The sequence below is a fragment of the Cyanistes caeruleus genome, chromosome 1 (assembly GCF_971803275.1).
Source record: "Cyanistes caeruleus chromosome 1, bCyaCae1.hap1.1, whole genome shotgun sequence".
Classification (NCBI taxonomy): domain Eukaryota; kingdom Metazoa; phylum Chordata; class Aves; order Passeriformes; family Paridae; genus Cyanistes; species Cyanistes caeruleus.
The window spans coordinates 113895534-113913570 of NC_141701.1; the positions used below are offsets into that span (position 1 = coordinate 113895534).

At 37.2% G+C, this 18037-nt stretch overlaps 1 protein-coding gene across 21 annotated transcripts in view; it reads left to right on the forward strand.

Annotated features, from left to right (window-relative positions):
- The window catches only part of TOP2B (DNA topoisomerase II beta), a 73762-nt gene that overhangs the window by 55074 nt on the left and 651 nt on the right, over nt 1-18037 (forward strand). For 9 of the 21 annotated variants that reach the window (XM_086851195.1, XM_086851203.1, XM_086851187.1 and 6 more), the window contains 17 exons: nt 1326-1447; nt 2226-2374; nt 2969-3200; nt 4556-4690; nt 5127-5327; nt 6984-7179; nt 7332-7423; nt 8508-8663; nt 8801-8884; nt 9794-9991; nt 10329-10473; nt 11697-11855; nt 12651-12858; nt 13374-13456; nt 13775-13885; nt 17002-17118; nt 17898-17995. In XM_086851195.1, the coding sequence (XP_086707321.1) occupies nt 1326-1447; nt 2226-2374; nt 2969-3200; nt 4556-4690; nt 5127-5327; nt 6984-7179; nt 7332-7423; nt 8508-8663; nt 8801-8884; nt 9794-9991; nt 10329-10473; nt 11697-11855; nt 12651-12858; nt 13374-13456; nt 13775-13885; nt 17002-17118; nt 17898-17995 (2486 nt within the window). The remainder of the gene's footprint in view (nt 1-1325; nt 1448-2225; nt 2375-2968; nt 3201-4555; nt 4691-5126; nt 5328-6983; nt 7180-7331; nt 7424-8507; nt 8664-8800; nt 8885-9793; nt 9992-10328; nt 10474-11696; nt 11856-12650; nt 12859-13373; nt 13457-13774; nt 13886-17001; nt 17119-17897; nt 17996-18037) is intronic. The other 12 variants (XM_086851191.1, XM_086851248.1, XM_086851254.1 and 9 more) reach the window with 3 other exon arrangements.

Here is an 18037-nt window from a genome sequence, read left to right on the forward strand (position 1 = left end):
AACGCACTGTACCCAGACTGCCTTCTCTGAAACAGCAGAATGGTTTGGCTGAAACTTAAAATAATGAACTTGCAGTGGACTGTTTCTACAGAAATACAAGAAAATAAGAAGGGGACATAGTTATTCATATATTTGTGTGTGTGTCTGTGTATATATGTAACATAATGTAGGTGTATATATACTTCTACAAATATTATTTATAATTTGTATGAGTGTTTCTGCCAACTTTGGCTGTAATTCTGCATTCTGGGCATGGATATGTGAATTGTGCAGCAGGTGTAGTGCTCTAGGAATGGTTTATGTCCTTTAGCATCATCAGGTGATATATGACAGGCTAGCCTGATGGCAAATCTCAGAAAAAATAATGAGGAGGAAGAACATTTTGACTGTCTCTTCACAGAGGGTCGTTAAAATTCCTAATACTTGATGATTCTTCTTTGTGAAGGAAATCCCTTTAGTCTATTGTATTCCATAGATTGCTGGTAGAAAAACATGATGCAGACCCATTGTAAAAAAGTTTGGATATTACATATTTAAATGAAATGGAAATTGAAGTCAGTCTCTTCCTTTTTTTTATTTTTTTTCCCCTCTGTCTTCCTTCCAGCTTTTGCTCTTATGGTTGACTCACTCTAGTAATGGTAACATTTAACAATATTTTAGTTCATTTTAGAAATGTATGTGAATTAAAACACTGAATAGCTCAATAAGCATGATCTAGAACTGGTTATCAAATTCTGGATAACATGCAGGAAATATGATGCAATCCCTTCCACACAGATGTTGTTCCTAAAATGTGCCTAAGGAATGAGAATAAACCAGAGGATCAGAGACTGGCTTCTTTCTTAAAACTTCAAAAGATCTCAAGAGGATAACATTGTTTTTGTTGTTGAATTTTAATGTGTATTTGAGAATTCCAGACAAAAAGTAAAATTTGGGAGTGCTGTGAAATACACATGAGCTACAGTTACAGCTGCCATTGCTGAATTTGTGCTGAAATTCTTAGGAAAAAGATTTTGCTGAGTAGAATGGAAAGAATTTTTGACTTGTGGAAGTTGCACATTTAGAATCAAGGTGCTGTTTTGGATGCTGTATAACTGGCTGAAAAGGTGTTTACTTTCTTGGTAATTTTTAAAGTTCGATAAAATATTTGAAATTTAAAAAAAAAAATACGTATTTAGTATTTTGTTAATAATAATGTGATTTTGCTTCTATATAATGTTTAGACTTCTTTTTAGAGATTAGAAATGATAATAAGGCAGAACAAGTGCATCACTTGAAAACATTTGCTTGTGTATGTGTTGAAAATGGGATGTTCTTCTTAATAGGTCTGAAACCAGGGCAACGCAAGGTTCTGTTCACTTGCTTTAAGAGAAATGATAAACGTGAAGTAAAGGTTGCTCAGCTGGCTGGTTCTGTGGCTGAAATGTCAGCTTATCACCATGGGGAGGTGAGTATGGAGGATGGTGAAGTTGTGAGGACTTTTAGCCTATGTAAAATATTAGGTAAATATTTCTGGTATTAAAATTACAAACTGTTGACTGTAATTCTACTAATCACAGATGTACTTTTAAAGAAAATGAACCAAATGGTATGTAGCTTAATAAGACAGCATATTTCCTTTCTTTCCAAATGTTGATACACAATATTATCCCAAATACATTGTGGGTTGTGGCAAAATAGTAGATAACTAATTATCTAGGCAACTTCTAGATTCTGAAATCATAGGAACATAGGAACTGTGTACTAGGACAATTTTTGTCTGAAATAAGAAATCCAGTCTTTTAAGGGAAGAAGCAGAAACTCTGCTCTTCTAAAATTTATTACAATGTCAGAATGAAGATTATTTCTAGCTAATATGTTGTCTATATTTATCTGAAATATTAGCAAGAGTGGCCATATTAACATCCCATCCATCCTTTCTCTTCTCCCTTTAGAAGGTATGAGTAGTGGTTTGTGCATGCAATTGTGGTCAGTTTATGTCCCTTTACTTCCCCCAGAGAAGTGCTTTAGAGGAAATTGAGAAGCTCAGGGGTTTTCATAAGCATAGAATATGTATTCCCAGTAGCCCTTGTAATAGGTTGCAACAGTCCTTTCTCAGGGAGACTGATTTCTTAAAAATTTTATTCAGGTTAGTCACACATTTTTGGGCCATTAAAAATAGATTTTATGGCTGATTAGGATATACTGTCTCATACTTATTATTATGAATATGTATTTTCTTGCAGCAAGCGTTAATGATGACTATTGTCAACTTGGCTCAGAATTTTGTTGGAAGTAACAATGTGAATCTGCTACAGCCTATTGGTCAGTTTGGCACCAGGCTTCATGGTGGAAAGGATGCTGCCAGCCCTCGCTATATTTTCACCATGTTAAGGTAAACTATTAATGTCAAGGTAAATGCATATTTTAAATAGCCTTGTTATGAAACTCACCCTTTCACAACACTCCTTTTTTGGGGGTGGGGGAGAGAAATGGAGAAAGATTGAAATATTTTGATAGAAGCTCATATTTTGCTTTGGATCTCTTGAGTGTGGTCTTGAACATCCATAACATTTTGCTACTCCCACAGTTAAGCAAGGAAATTTTGCAACTATTTGGATGCTGTGTTGCTTTATTACTGGGTGCCCCAGTGTCACACTGAGCTGTGTGTTCTGAAAGCTTCAAAGAATGATATTTTGCAGATGTTAGATGTCAGCAGTTGCTAGTGTACCAGGTACATGTGTTACTGAGAAACAAGCAAACATCATCTATTATGAACAAGCACTTCCATTGGGAAGAATTTCATTATCTCAGGAGATGTGTACACGGGATTTTCAGCTTCAGAATGGCAAAGAGAAAGAAAGACATGAGAAAAATTGGCAAACAGATCATATCTGGGCCCAGGGGCAGTTAAAGCAAAATGTTCTTTACTTCCTGAACACACAGTTAAATGGTTTTCTGTTTTTTTTTTTTTTTTCTCTCTTTAAAGCCCTTTAGCAAGGCTACTTTTTCCATCAATGGATGACAACTTGCTTAAATTCTTGTATGATGACAACCAGCGTGTAGAGCCTGAATGGTACATTCCCATCATTCCCATGGTCTTAGTAAATGGAGCTGAAGGAATTGGTACTGGCTGGGCATGCAAACTTCCAAACTATGACACCAGAGAGATTGTAAACAATGTCAGACGAATGCTGGATGGCCTAGATCCCCACCCAATGGTAAAAATAATAGTATATATTGGTATTTTGTATGTGTGTACTTACAAAATTAATTCCTGTCTCTCAAGAACTTCCTAATTCTCGGAGCATCGGAGTTGGTTTGTCCCAGTAATTTGATGTAGAAGCTTTACTTGACTGTTGAAGCAAAAGCCTTGCTATTTGTATTTTTATTTTAGAGGACATTTTGTTCAGTCTGCTGACTGTTACGAGTCTTACAGGGTAGCTATGACATGGCAGTAGAGTGAAAACTTGTATCACTCTTTCTTTTTGAAGGAACTACTTAAGTATCTTCAGCCAAAGTTAACATTTCCTTTCTCTTGTCTGAATTGTTCTCTCTTTTATATATCTGTAGGCAGAGGAGAAGATATTGCTGCTGTTCAAGAAAATCAGCAGCTTCTGAACTGCATTTAGTTTCTGTTTTTTCAAAATTTTAGAAGTCCCAGAAGTAATGTGAAAAAAAACTGGGCAGGAAGAAAACCTGTGTGAACCCATAATATCTGGGACCAAGAGATGAAATACAATTGATGTAACCTTAATTTTACAACTGATGAATATTGCTACTTGTCTGTGTTTACTAAGCCATAGAAGCAGAAACATCTTTTCTTCTCTATTTAGATCACAGTTCACTGAGTGGCATATTGGCTTTCCTTTTTCAAATTCTTGGGAACAATGAGATATTTTTTTAATTATTTTTTTTTTAAATTAATGCAATCCATTGCCCTTCCTTTAGGACTCCTAGGTCTTCTGTGTAGTTTCACAGCCAGTTGAAGCTCACTGTGGTTGAAAGAGGCAGTTCTGCCTCCATCTAGCTCCTTTCTATATGCTGGTATGTGTTTGTGTCAAGCTGGATAAGGAAACAGATCCTGTTAAAAAAATTTCCTCAGCCTGTTACTTACAATTTAACCTGGATGGGTTCCACTATCTTTGCCAAACAGCACAAAAATGAAAAAATGGTTAGGGGAGGTAGCACCACTTCTGTAAAGTTATTGTGGGGTGTTAATCTGCTTTCTGTCATGCCTTATTTGTGCTTTGAGTTTTCTTTACGAAAGAGGAAAAAAAAACAAACAGAAAAATCAAAACACAACCCCACCACTTCACTGGGTTCAGCTGCATCTTCTTAACAATTTTTCTACTCTGTGGGCAATAGGATAATTGGTCCTGTCACTTGCATGTGTATATTCTGGGTTTTTTTCTGTTGTATTTTCCCTATGACTTCAGATTTTCACAGGCATGAGAGGTTTGTGGATGGGTTAGTGCAAAATACAGTGATAACTGTATGGACTATGGAAAAGAAATCCTTTTCTGACATTTTATTATAAAGACGATTACCACTTGGCTGTCTTTTCAAATTTCAGCTTCCAAACTACAAAAATTTCAAAGGAACCATTCAGGAACTTGGTCAAAATCAGTATGTAGTGAGTGGTGAAATATTTGTGGTGGACAGGAACACAGTAGAGATTACAGAGCTTCCTGTAAGGACATGGACCCAGGTAAGGAACAGTGAAATACATTTTAATAGAAACAAAAAACAGTGAAGAATTCCTCATTAAGTTGTTTAATTCTACATCTGCATGAACTTCTAACACAATTTCTGATTATACATACATGGAAGGGAACATGGTTTCATTCTCCTGTGTGCTTTTGCAGAAGATGGTTCTCTGTGCCATCAGCTGTCCATACTACAAAAAACACCTGCTTCTGCTGAATTCATAGTTAATCCACTTTACAGTAGCCTTTTCTGTCCTGTTTTCTGCCTCTTATGTTTGTGCTACTCTTGGCTTGCATTTCTCAGGTTATACTGGTTCTGTAAGGTATAACTGGCATCAGATGTAATGCACAGAGCTTTGAAAGTTTATGTTCTTCATTTGGTTTGCAGTTTTAAGGCATTAAAAGTGGTTCTGTTTTTTGCTGCCCTATTTTCAACAGGTGTACAAAGAACAGGTTCTAGAACCTATGTTGAATGGGACTGAAAAAACTCCAGCATTAATTTCTGACTATAAGGAATACCACACTGATACAACTGTGAAATTTGTTGTGAAGATGACAGAAGAAAAGCTTGCACAGGCAGAAGCTGCCGGATTGCACAAAGTCTTTAAGCTTCAAACAAGTCTTACTTGTAATTCTATGGTAACTTTTTCATGTTTGGCTATCAGAATCCCTACTGTTGGTTATTGTAAAAGCAAACATTTTTGTAGTATACTTTGGTTCTTGATATTGAACTGTGCATGGTGTATTTGAAATTGTTTCAATAGTAGAAAACTGTAATGATGACCAATACAAGTCAATATGAATAATTAAATCCATTTTAGTCCTGATGAGTCTTTCAAATAAGACAGGCCTGGGGTGGTTGCCTTCCTGTAATTGAAAATTTCCTGTGCAGTGAACCAAAAGTGGTTAATGTAAAGTAGATCATACAAATAACTTTCTGCCATAATAATTAGATTTGAGTTTTAAACTTGAGACAAATTACATTTTCAAAATTGCACTTTGTGCAGGATTGTTACTCCTCTAATAGGAGTTAAATGATCCAATTTTTCCACCAGCATAAATCTAATTTTAGGTGGTAAGGTATAGCAAATACTGTTCTTAAGCTGCTGAAGACACAAGAGTGCTGTAAATTACTAAGAATATGAATCAGCATAGATTCATATTCTGAGAGGGATTTCAATGTAAGTTAATTTCTGCAAAGATTTCCAAACATCCTGTCTTTATAGATATTGAAAAAAATAGTTCTATTTTTTTATGGCAGATGCTACTTTCAGATATTACCACAAAACACAAATGTCATTATTGTTGCTATTGCTGTGTACATCAAAATATGTGTATGTCAAAATAGCTTAAAAATAAATTAAAGACCGTAGAATTGGAAAAGGAGACAGGCCTTGCTCAACTAATTTTGTAGATTGTACTTGAAAAGCAAATCTACCAAATCAGGGTGATGGTATTTCTCACATGTTTAAATGAATAACTGTGAGAATCTGTTGTCAATTTTACATTTCACAGAATACAAAATGTTTTGCAGCTGAATTCCTTCATTTTCTGCCTGGCAAAATAAATAATAAATTATAAGGGCTGCTTTCTATACCTGTGTAGGAATTAATCTGCCCTAATGTAAGAACCTTAAAAAGTTATGCAAGCATAGCTGTTGTCCCCCAACTCCCAAATAGCTATTTTGGATAGATGAATTTCCCCCTAGAGGGGTTTATTTCTTTCAGTTGACTATGGAGGGCACCAAGGGTGACTAGTTCTCTTATAAATGTCTAAACTGGAGATACCAGAAACCTGGCAGGATTGATTCCACCTATCAAGCAAAAATTATTTCTTACTTTGTAATTGAACTTGAAGGATGGTAGTTTTCACAGCTGAAAAGTGACAGATTTCACAGCTGAATTGAATGATTATTAAGGATTATTAAGCTTTTCAACTGTTATATTAAATAGTTGTGAATCATCAGTTGCTACTGAAGTTGCGATTTAATATGTAGATAAAATTAGTCATTCAAGTGAATTCAGGCATATTTCTCTCTATAGCTGTGATTCTTTGATTGTGCTACCATAAATCTCATCCTAAATCTACTTGTGAATAAAAATAGTCCATCCAGCTCTGTGCTGTGTAGCTCCACAGTGAGGTTTGAGTTCACACACCTCAAAACTCCTTTTACCTCCTCGTACCACTTTTTGTACGCTGCTTCTACACGCGCAACAGAACTGAGTGCTTTCACAAGGGCTAACGAACTCTGAGTTATGCAGCCTGTCTCAAGTCTATCATGTATTTATTTTCTAGGTGCTGTTTGATCACATGGGGTGCTTGAAGAAGTATGAAACCGTGCAGGACATCTTGAAGGAGTTCTTTGATCTGCGGTTACATTATTACAGCCTGCGCAAGGAGTGGCTGGTGGGAATGCTGGGTGCAGAGTCCACCAAGCTGAACAACCAAGCTCGTTTCATCCTGGAGAAGATACAAGGAAAAATTAGCATTGGTGAGTAAACAGAAGTTGGAATTGTTGACAGTGGGGGAAGATCTGGAAATTATTTAAGTATAGTAGAAAATACTTGCACGCAAGATTTTCACGTCACAGACTTTCCTTCTTTTTTCTCTCCTTTCTCTCCTCTGTTTGTGTGTGTCTTGTAGAGAACAGATCAAAAAGAGATTTGATTCAGATGTTGGTCCAGAGAGGTTATGAATCTAATCCAGTAAGAGCCTGGAAAGAAGCACAGGAGAAGGTAATAATCTAGATATAGTTGATGTTGTTACTGTTATAAATGATACTGTTTGTTTTCTAGTTGTCTAACTTAATTTATAACACAGACGTAGCACTTTAAAGACATTATTCATTACTCCTCATTGGCTTCCTTTTAAAAGTAAACAACATTAAACTTACACAAAAATCAAGTCACGTAACATTGGCATTGTATATGGATAATGCTTAGAAGAAAATTAGATAGCACAAGTCTGAAAAATGAGACTGCAGAGGACTGACTGCATTTCTTAATGTACCCAAATCCAAACTGGCAACTTGATTTCTGACTGGCTGATACAGAAAGTGCTGCATCAGTTACCTCACACATACAACTGATTACTGAATGTAATTATTTTCACATAACTTAATACTTTTCAGCAAAGAAACATGGATATTATAAAGCTATGACTTTTAAATTTATTGTAGTAAATTTGACCATGACCTTGACCTGTATTTGTTTCTGCTTTTTATAAAACCAAGCAGTTTTTATTGTTCCAAAAGAGAGATGTGACAAGTTTGATTTCCAAGTTGCATCCCCATTACTATGGGCAGGTGGAACTGCTTTGAAAAGCGGCTTTGAATTTCTGTCAGCTGCCCCTGTTCTGTGTCTTTGCCACTGTTTTAGCGATTTGTTTTCATTTCACTTTTGGTTTGTATTTTTTAATACTGTATTTTAACTCTACGGAATGATTTCTATTTTATAACATAACTGTTACTTGGAGAAATTTTGATCTACTTTCAACCTCAGTTTGCCCATTTGGAGCTTTGATACCAAAGGGCTGTACTCTCTTTCTAGAGGAACACATATCCATGAATACCCAAATGGCAAAGGTCTCAGCCCTGAGAGACTGGTGGGACAGCGCCAGTATCTGCAGCCAGCAGCACACAAGGCTCTAGCACAGGCTCAATTTGTTTTCTTAAATCACATGATTAAGTAATCAGCTCTAGAAGGTCACAGGAACACAGCCTTTTGGAAAGCACCAGAAAATGTTCACCTTATTTGGAGCAGTGTCACAGCTGATGCACAGAGATAACTAATACTTGTAATTGTGAATGTTTCACCTCAGGCAGCAGAAGAGGAAGACTCTCAGAATGCAAATGATGATGCTTCCTCTTCTTCTGGTGCAACCTCTGGCCCTGACTTCAACTACATTTTGAACATGTCCCTGTGGTCACTCACAAAAGAGAAAGTGGAAGAGTTGATTAAGGAGAGAGATTCCAAGGTTGGTACACATGGAAGGTTTGTTCTGAAATGACACAGCAGTTGCTGATGTGCCTGTTGGAGGAATGTTCAGTCTTCAGTTGCATTTACATTTGCTTGAGTTGTACTTAAATTGTCTATACTACTTCCATGTTTTAGGAGAGAGAACTAAATGATCTTAAAAGGAAATCTCCTTCAGACCTCTGGAAAGAAGATCTAGCAGCCTTTGTTGAAGAGCTTGAAGTATGTTTTACTTTATATATATTTCTAAAACATAAAATCCACATTAATTTAATTTAAAACACTAACTAATAAAAATTTAAGAAAACAACTTAAAAATACTACATTTTGAATCAAAAGTAGGTATATTTCACAATATAATGGTGACAGGGAAATCACTATTGGATATTTGTGTTCCTGGTAGTGTTTTTAAGGGATTGTTTCTTGCATCTATCCAGTTTAATGTTTTTCCAAGTCAGTGATATTAAAAGAAAAATAACTAGAAGAAAGTTAGTTAGCTTTCAGATGACACAAAGATCTGTGAGTAGTAACTGGTAATGGTAATAATTACAGTAGTTTTACATGATCTAATCTTTTGATGATGCAGTATTACCAAATTCAAAGCTGTACATTCAGGAATGAAGTGTGTAGACTGTAGATACTATATGAGGGGCTTAGTTTACCTCATCAGTAATTCTGGAAAAAAGATAAAAGTCCCTTTGGTGAATAAAGTGCTAAACCTCAGTTTTCATTTTGTCTGAAAAGGGCCGGCGCAATCTTTTAAAGCGACACACTTCAAAACTAAATGTTTAACTTAAATGCTGAAATAATGGAAATTTACAACAGTACCAGAGACATACTTGCAAAGTAGAGACTTGATAGAACAAAGATTTTTTTCAGTCTAACAGTGTCCAAAGGTTTCTGTTTATCCTTGAATGAAAGAGTGGGTTTTAGCTCTACAGGGTAATGAATTTACCAAAATTGTGGTCACTGTTCCAGAACTGAAACCTGCGTTCCAATTCAAGTGAGAATTAAGGTTCTCACTTATCCTCCATGTCAAAAGGAGCAGGATCTTAAATAATTATCACATTCCACTTTGTCCTCATTAAAAAATAACGTGTTTTCCCCCTCTTTTCTCCCCTTGTTTGTTAGAAAGTAGAAGCACAGGAAAGAGAAGATATTCTGACTGGCATGGTTGGCAAACCAATAAAAGGCAAAGTTGGTAAACCCAAGGTGAAGAAACTCCAGCTGGAAGAGACCATGCCATCACCATTTGGCAGAAGAATAGTTCCACAGATTACATCTGCCATGAAAGCTGATGCCAGCAGGAAATTGCTGAAAAAGAAAAAGGTGAATCAAAATTACTGCTACAGTTAAATTATTTATTATTTAACTGGTGTATTTTTCTACTCTGTAGCATAAATCCAAATCACCAGATTGTCACTGGTGCTGTATTTGTACTCTTTTGCTGACCTAATGCATAAGAAATTTGTACTGGATTTCTTTTACATTTGCAAACCTCTTGTGACTGCTTATTGTTCAGGTGTTTTTATTGAGATAACTTCCTTCCAACACTATTCAAAAAATGTCAGTATACCAGTCTACATTAATTTATTATCATCTGCAAAGCTATTCCAGTTCAATGTTGAAATACAAAGGTGAAAATCATTTTATTTTGTAATTTTAGGGTGAAACTGATTCTCTAGCAATAAAAATGGAATTTGATGAAGAGTTTGGTAGTGTGCCAGCTGAGGGTGGTGGGGATGACTCACTGAATGCATCAGCTGCAGCAGCTAAAACCCCTAAACCCAAGAGAGAGAAGAAGGAGCCTGGTAAGACCCTTGCACGCCATAGTTAACCTTAGTTGTGTATTTACTGGAGATGAAATGCATTTTTAACACAGCATGAGAAGGGAAATACAGCACAATAATCACTATTTCATCTGGTTTTCTTCCCTAAAATGAAATATTTGAAAGTACTCTGCTGAAATTTCTTTGTTTAAGCTACTTTCCTGAGGCCAAGGGATCTTACATTTTCTACATTTGAATTTTTTGGGGGTGGGGGGTTGGGTCTAAGTCTTCAAATTTGAGTGCAGAAAAATAGATTATTTTTACATAATGAGGTTAATTTGTTGCAAACTGAAATGTCTAGTTTGTGTGCTCTTTGATATTGAAGGACAGGGCAGTCACCTTGAGCCCGTCAGTCTGAGTAATGGTATAGATTGTAGAACTTGATTAAATAAATGTATTTTTCTATTGACAGATTCAGTCATTCTGACTTTCAAAAAGTTATGGGTGCTGTGGCTTGGCAGATGACCAACGTTCACTTCCCCATTTCCTCTGCTAGTGGGAATTTATTATTGCTGTTTGAGAAATACACAGTAACAGGGAGGCAGCAACAGAAAAAGAAAGCTGGAGACAGAAAAGGTTTAAGTATGAGGGGGGATTTATTTTTTCAGGAAAAAGGCAAAAAAAACCCGTGGTTGCACAAATAATTATTCTGAGATAAGATCTGCTTTTAATTATTCAGGGGATTTTCCAGCCTGAGTAGATTCCCTGAGTACAGTTTTGACTGACTTGTCTACGTGCAGCTCAAATCTCCCACAGCCAGTGTTGAGCCAGAACAAATGAGCCCAGCTTGCCCTGCAATTGACCACATTTTTACACCCCCCAATAACAGGATACCCTCTGCTTCCCATGTTTGTTGTATTTTTCCAATAACTGTTTCTGATCTTCTTCCCTGAATAATGGAAACCTGCATTTATTTTCCCGGAAAGCAACCTTTATAGAAACACAAGTTTGATAGCAAAGGAGATAAAAATTTAAAATTAGAGACTTCATGTTTTTCAGTCATAAAACAAATTTCTTTGGCAGCAGCTGGTCAGGTTCTGTGTCAAATAATTTCATGTTAAATCTTCCTTCAGGGAGGAGAAGAAAATTTACAATGTTTAAAGGAGAACTTTTTAAGATGAAAATTTATGCTAGATTTCTAAACGATTAGAAAAGATGAAAATACTTTTGAACCTGACTGTAGTAAATGCTTTTACTTTTGGCAGGTGCCAGGGTAAGAAGGACACCATCATCTACAAAATCCAGTGCAAAAAAAGTGAAGAAACGAAACCCATGGTCAGATGATGAATCCAAGTCTGAAAGTGATTTAGAAGAAAATGAGCCTGTGATTATTCCAAGAGACTCTCTGCTTAGGAGAGCTGCAGGTACTCAAGAGTTTGTGAATTGTGTATTGGGATTGAAAATTTCAACTACAAACCCACATTTTCCTTTGGGCATAGCCTTCCTTTAGGACTTTTATTTCCTACAGATAGCTCACATTACATTTTCTTCACTGTGTGAAGAGTACCACTAATGTCAAGATCAGAAATTTGCTATGAAAGATTTTGTACTTTGGATCAGAAATCTTACCCCCTATTCTAAACATTAGAATAGAAATTACTTCCTAAAATAGTGAATTATACAAGAAACAAACAAGACAATATTACAAACAAAAAAAATTACTCTATTATTATAATTGTATTATTCTAGTACAATTATACTGCAAAATAAGGCCTAAAAGTAAAAAAATTATCAAAAAATTCTGAACACTGCATGAAAAGCAAGACTGAAAGTTTGGAAAATGTTTAAAAAGCCTCCGCAGAGTTTCTGGAAAATTAGGAAGAATGTTCAAATGATGGATTCAAGAAAACTTCAACTCTTAAGTGAAAGATTCTCATTCCTTAAAAGTACTGATGCACAATGTCTCCATAATGCCCTCAGCTGAAGGGTCTGAGCAAGCCACAACAGGTGTTGGATGTTTGCTAACATCTAAATTATTCTTTATTCTTTTCACCCCTTTATTCTTCCAGTCTGAAACAAATTTATTATCTACCACTCTTTTGTCTTGTGTACTCTGAGGCAGGGATTGTTCACTGACTTCCACTTTGATCTGTATATGTTTCTGTGTTGTATAACTCAAGGAGTTCTCCTGAATTGTGTACATGTGTGATTTTTCTCAGCTGAGAGGCCCAAGTACACTTTTGACTTCTCAGAAGAAGAAGATGATGCTGACGATGATGATGATGCCAACAATAACAACGATTTGGATGAGCTCAAAGTAAAAGCCTCTCCAGTTGCAAATGACAGAGAGGATGAGTTTGTTCCCTCAGACAGTTTAGAAAAAGATGAGTATGACTTCTCCCCAGCCAAATCAAAGCCATCTCCAGAGTAAGTAATGTAACTCAGCAGGATTTCTTTATTAACGATTTTTTCGATGCAGAAGTGTCTGAACAAAGCTGAGAAACACCAGTCTGTTATTGCTCTACATGCACTGTGAAAAATAAAATGTGGAGGAATTCAAGTGCATGCTATCTCAGCCTTGCAACTGTCCTGTGCAAGGGTGACTCATGATTAAAAAGAATAATATGATAAATATAAAAATAGTTATGATACACTGTCTATAATATCATCTGTTAAACTACATTCTTAAAGATTCTCTGTTTTCTGTCTTGTGCCAGTCTGGTGTGGAGAACTTTTTTTAAAAAATGTAGCTCTTGACTGGATGTCAGTATTAGGGGTTTGACTGCTGCAAAAATGCTAAACTGATACAAAATGCAAAAACTGATACAAAAATGCTGGAAATGTTAAAAGAAGATTTAAATTTTACGTGGATATTATGATGTCCACGGACTTCATTACGTGCTTAATGTAACTCATAATTCCCTTTTTTGTTTTCTCCTAAGTAGAAAAACATCTCAAGCCAAGAAGAATCAAGATTTTGGGAACATCTTCTCTTTTCCATCTTACTCTCAGAAGACAGATGATGGTGAGCTTGTTTTCACAGTTCAGTTTAATTTTTATAGCAACTATTAATGGAATATTTTGGGGAGTGGTACACACAAACTTCATGCAGTAGTTACAGTAGAAGGATGTCCACATCCTCCCCCTTTAAAAGGAGGAAATGTGAAGGAAGTTCTGATCTTCAGAGGAACAAAGCTTGTATCATAGGTCAGGAAGTCACAGTACATCCACAGCTGTAGCATCACAAATACTTAGTTGTGATTAATTTTTACTGTAATTAATATTGATGTAATTAATATATGCTGTGAATGAGTCTTATTCTAAACTTACTCTGTGATTGTAGATACAACAAAATTGGACAGTGATGATGAGGATTCTGCTCCTGTTTTCTCATCATCTTTTGCCCCAAAACAGACAGAGAAAATTCCAAGTAAAACAGTAGCTGCTAAAAAGGGTATGTATAGAATTGGCCTGGAAACCAATTTTTTTATTTGAAAATCGTCATCTTCACCTTTGTCTCTTCAGTCTTCAAAGTGGGAACTGCTTTCATTTATTTTGAACTCCCTGAAATTCAGCACTAGTGTATGAACTTTCCCCAACTCCTTAATAATATTAATTTGTTTCTTTCTACTGGCTACTTTGTAGTGTCAGAACTTGATACCAGAGGTGGTGTTCAGCCTTCAGTTAGTTTAACTAATGGGAGGTTTTTAGCTTCAGGGGATAAGTAAAGTGGAGCATGACAGCAGGAGGTGTGGAATATCGCTTGGATCAGGGGGAAGCAGCTGTCTAGACCCCTCACTACTGGTGTGATGGTGTGAGAACCAGAAAAGGCCTTGACTCTGTCTCAGCAGCAACAAAATATCCCTGCATTGTCAACATCGTCTCCAGCCCAAACACAAAACACAGTCCCATACCACTTAAAATAAAGGAACTCTGTCCTAGCCAAAACCAGCATACAAGGCTATCACTTTTTCCTCCTGAACCAGAGCATAAGAGACTCTCCTCAGACTTCAGAGGTATAAATTCTTAAAGGTATCAGTCAGCTTTTAGAACTGTCATCTTGGCAGCATTTTTTCCCTACGATGCCGTGGCCTTTGTTTTTTAAAACTTCTTTTGGCCAACTTGCAGCTGAACATAATATATTAATTCTTCTGTAAAAAAAGGGACCTCAAGGAGATTGACAAGAAAGCAGCCAGTTACAACAGTTAACTTAGTCTCTTAAAAATGAGGGAAAAAAAAAAATCTTGTTTTCTACCAGTGAACTGCAGCATCTTTTCACCCTTTTCTCCACTGCCTCCCTATTTCTAATCTATTTCTTGATGCATTCTGTCCACTCCAATGTGTTAACAATTCAAATCAGTGAATGCCTGAATACTTCTTAAACACTTCCAGTTGTTGGTAGAATTCTGTAGTACAGTAAATAAAGATTGTATACAGAAATAGTTGATCTCTAATAGAGTAGTCTTTTCTATTGAATTTCTGTACTGCAGGAAATGCAAGAGAGAACTCTGTATGTAGCAGCCAGGCATGGAAGCAATTTAACATTCAAGTCTTTCTTTGCACTCTGTTTTTTTTGAGGGCCTGGACCTGGTGAGTTGTCTTTAGTCTGACTTGAAACCTTAAAATACAGCTGTGATCTGAGTTTCTGTTTAACCTGTACACACACAAAATAGGTATAAACAGGCTCTCTTTCAAGCAAGAGTTACATTTTTGCCTTCAGAGAAGCCTTAGGGGCACTCTCCTTCTCAGTGCATGGCAACATAGCAGGTTGCTTTCACCAGTTTTCATCTCTTCTTTTCTGCCCAGATCAGACATGACCACACTTTCATGTTCACAGCTGGGCAGTCCAGTGACAACCAAGCAGGTTTAGTTCACTGGTCATCTGGTACTCTTTTCATAGTCTCTTTGATTCTAAGTCCATCTTCATGGATTTGGCAGCAGGCTGCTCAGAACCCATTTTCTGGTAATGCAATACTCCACTCACCCTCACACTGGGAGTGCTGCTTATTGTGTGCTGCTGAAACAATTTTTCCAGAGTTGTTTGATTTTCTGTGACTTCAGACTCCGATCAATTTGGGATGAAAACTCTTGACCTCTGCTGTTCACTACAGAGGATCAAGAGACAGCTGAACTTTTCCATGACTGTTTGAGCTGTCTGTGGCTTTAGGGCTTTGTAGTAAAGCCTAAGGGAAATTTGAAAAGCAGGCTCACTCTTGATAAGCAGCTGCTCAGCTTGAACAGCCTTGAACAGTCCAGCTGCAGAGATTCTAGCAGTGAGATGCACTCTTTGCATCACCTGTGGGATTGATACCATACCTGGACTTCCTGCCAAAACCTTCTTGAGAGCCTGTGCACATTGATTGTGCTGCACACTCTGTTTCCTGTCATTTGGCTGAGCTGATTTGCCATCAACTTGCTGTCAAGAGATCCTTTACACTTGTGCAGCCATTAGGGGTGTAAGTTAAAGTAGTGGATGAGAATTCCCCTGTATTTAGTACAGAGGGAAGTCAGTGTTCTGGACACTATTCCTTCAGCCATCAGATAACAGCTAAGAGGTTTGCTGTCCCTTGGACAGACTTCATAGGAGTTACCCTGTGATATCTCATATCATGAGATATCAGGCTCTGTTTCCAGGGAAGAACAAGCCCAGTGTCTGTGGCAGTTTGTTGTACCTCTCTTTCTGCAGTTCAAGGCATCATAACCAAACTGCTTGTGGAAACAGTCGCTTGTTCTCCAGACACATTCCCCTTGTGATCCCATAAACTCGAGTTCTCACAAACATCCACATGCCTGCTATCTGGGGTGTTTGTACATGTGTCTGTTTGAGGCACCTGAGGCTGATAGAGGGTAGGGCAGGTGTGTGTATCTGAGGTTTCTGCAAGACTCACTCATCTGTAAGCCTGTAGAACACATGATCTGGTGATCTTAAGGGTCTTTCCTGAACTAAATGGTTCCATAATTCTATCCCTTGACACCCACTGTGAGAGCATTCCAATGACCATCTTTCCAAGACACTGATTGAAATTCTCCAGGAAATGCAGAATGTTAATTTCCTCTCCTTTCAGCATTTTCTGAAGTTTCTGAAGTTCCTTTTCACTGAGACTGGCAGAAAGCAATGCCACAGAGACAGAGGCACTGCCTCCCCAGCTCCTGCAGTAATCCTGGGGAAAGCTGCCCCACAGTCATGGTGCCTGAAGGCAAAAATGTCACAAGCAGCTGGATTTGTTGATGTTATAATGTATCCAGACACGGTCACAGTATCCAACCTGGAGGACTTCTGTTGCAGCTTTAACTGCTAGTAACTTGTTTTGTATTTAAAAAGATGAAACAGTATTCAGCCAAGGACATTGGAATTTACTGGGTGCACCAATCCTTCTCAGAGCAGGACACAGGAAACCTCCTGTTTATTCCACACAGTTCTAGCATAAAAGCTGAAGTGTTTTCCCCAAGTGTAGAAATCATTCATCTTGTTTTAATGCCTGCCATTTGCGCCATAATTGTAGTATCTAATACAATTTAATGTGTCCAACCACTTTGTGAATTTATTTAGTATCTTTTAACTTCCAACAGCGAAACTAGATGCACCCCCTAAGCCTAAAAGAGCTCCTAAGGCCAAGAAGGTGGAAACTGTGAACTCTGATTCAGATTCAGAATTCGGCATTCCAAAGAAGACGGCAGCACCCAAAGGTAGGAGTCACACCTGGGCTCACAATTACTCTGGGAACCAAGCTGAGTTATGGGTACACTGATCACTGATAGATCACTCAGCCTTTCCTGTGACAAATACAGTGTATTGACTTCTTGGCAAACCATGTGTGGACTTCTTATCTGACCTTCACTGTTGGGAATGCATTTAACAGCCTCCACACAGCCTCTTCCATTCTACTGGATACTATTCTTTTTTTATTATTATTATTTTTTTTTATCTCTTTCCAAGCCAGGAAAATTTTGCTAGTAATTGTAAGTGGCACTTTCTAGGTTTTTAAGCCCGTTTTTTGGTATCCCAGTTCTCTGAGTCCTCACAACGCAGCACAGCAAGAAGTGACATTGGATGAGTCTATAGAGGATGTGCCAGTGTTGATGGTTGAGGTTAAAAGTAAATTCATTAAATAGTAATGGTGAATTAATGTTGTCATTCAGTGCAGAAGGTGACCAAGGACTTGCAGTTCTTCAGCAGTGTAGAAGTTATTTGATCTCATGATGTTTGCCCCCGTCTTGAACTGACAGCTTGAGCTGTCAGGTGAATGCTGATTGTGGAAGAAGTAGAAAATATTTAAAACTGAGAAAATAAAAAATACTGTATTATCCTGCTGTTGTAAAGAAGCTTGAGTACTAAACTGGGTTTGAACTTAACACGCAGACATGCTAAAGTAACTTCACTAGGGGGTTTTTCAGTTTGACAAAGTCTGGAGTTTATTAAAAAAAACCAAAAAAACCCCAAAGTTAACTCATAATCTCTGACCTAGGAAAAGGCAGAGGGGCAAAGAAAAGGAAAGCATCTGGTTCAGAAAATGAAGGTGAATACAACCCTGGGAAGAAAACACCCAAGTCCACACCAAGCAAGGTCAGTTCCATCTATGCTCTCTTCTCGTAAAAAGAACTTAAT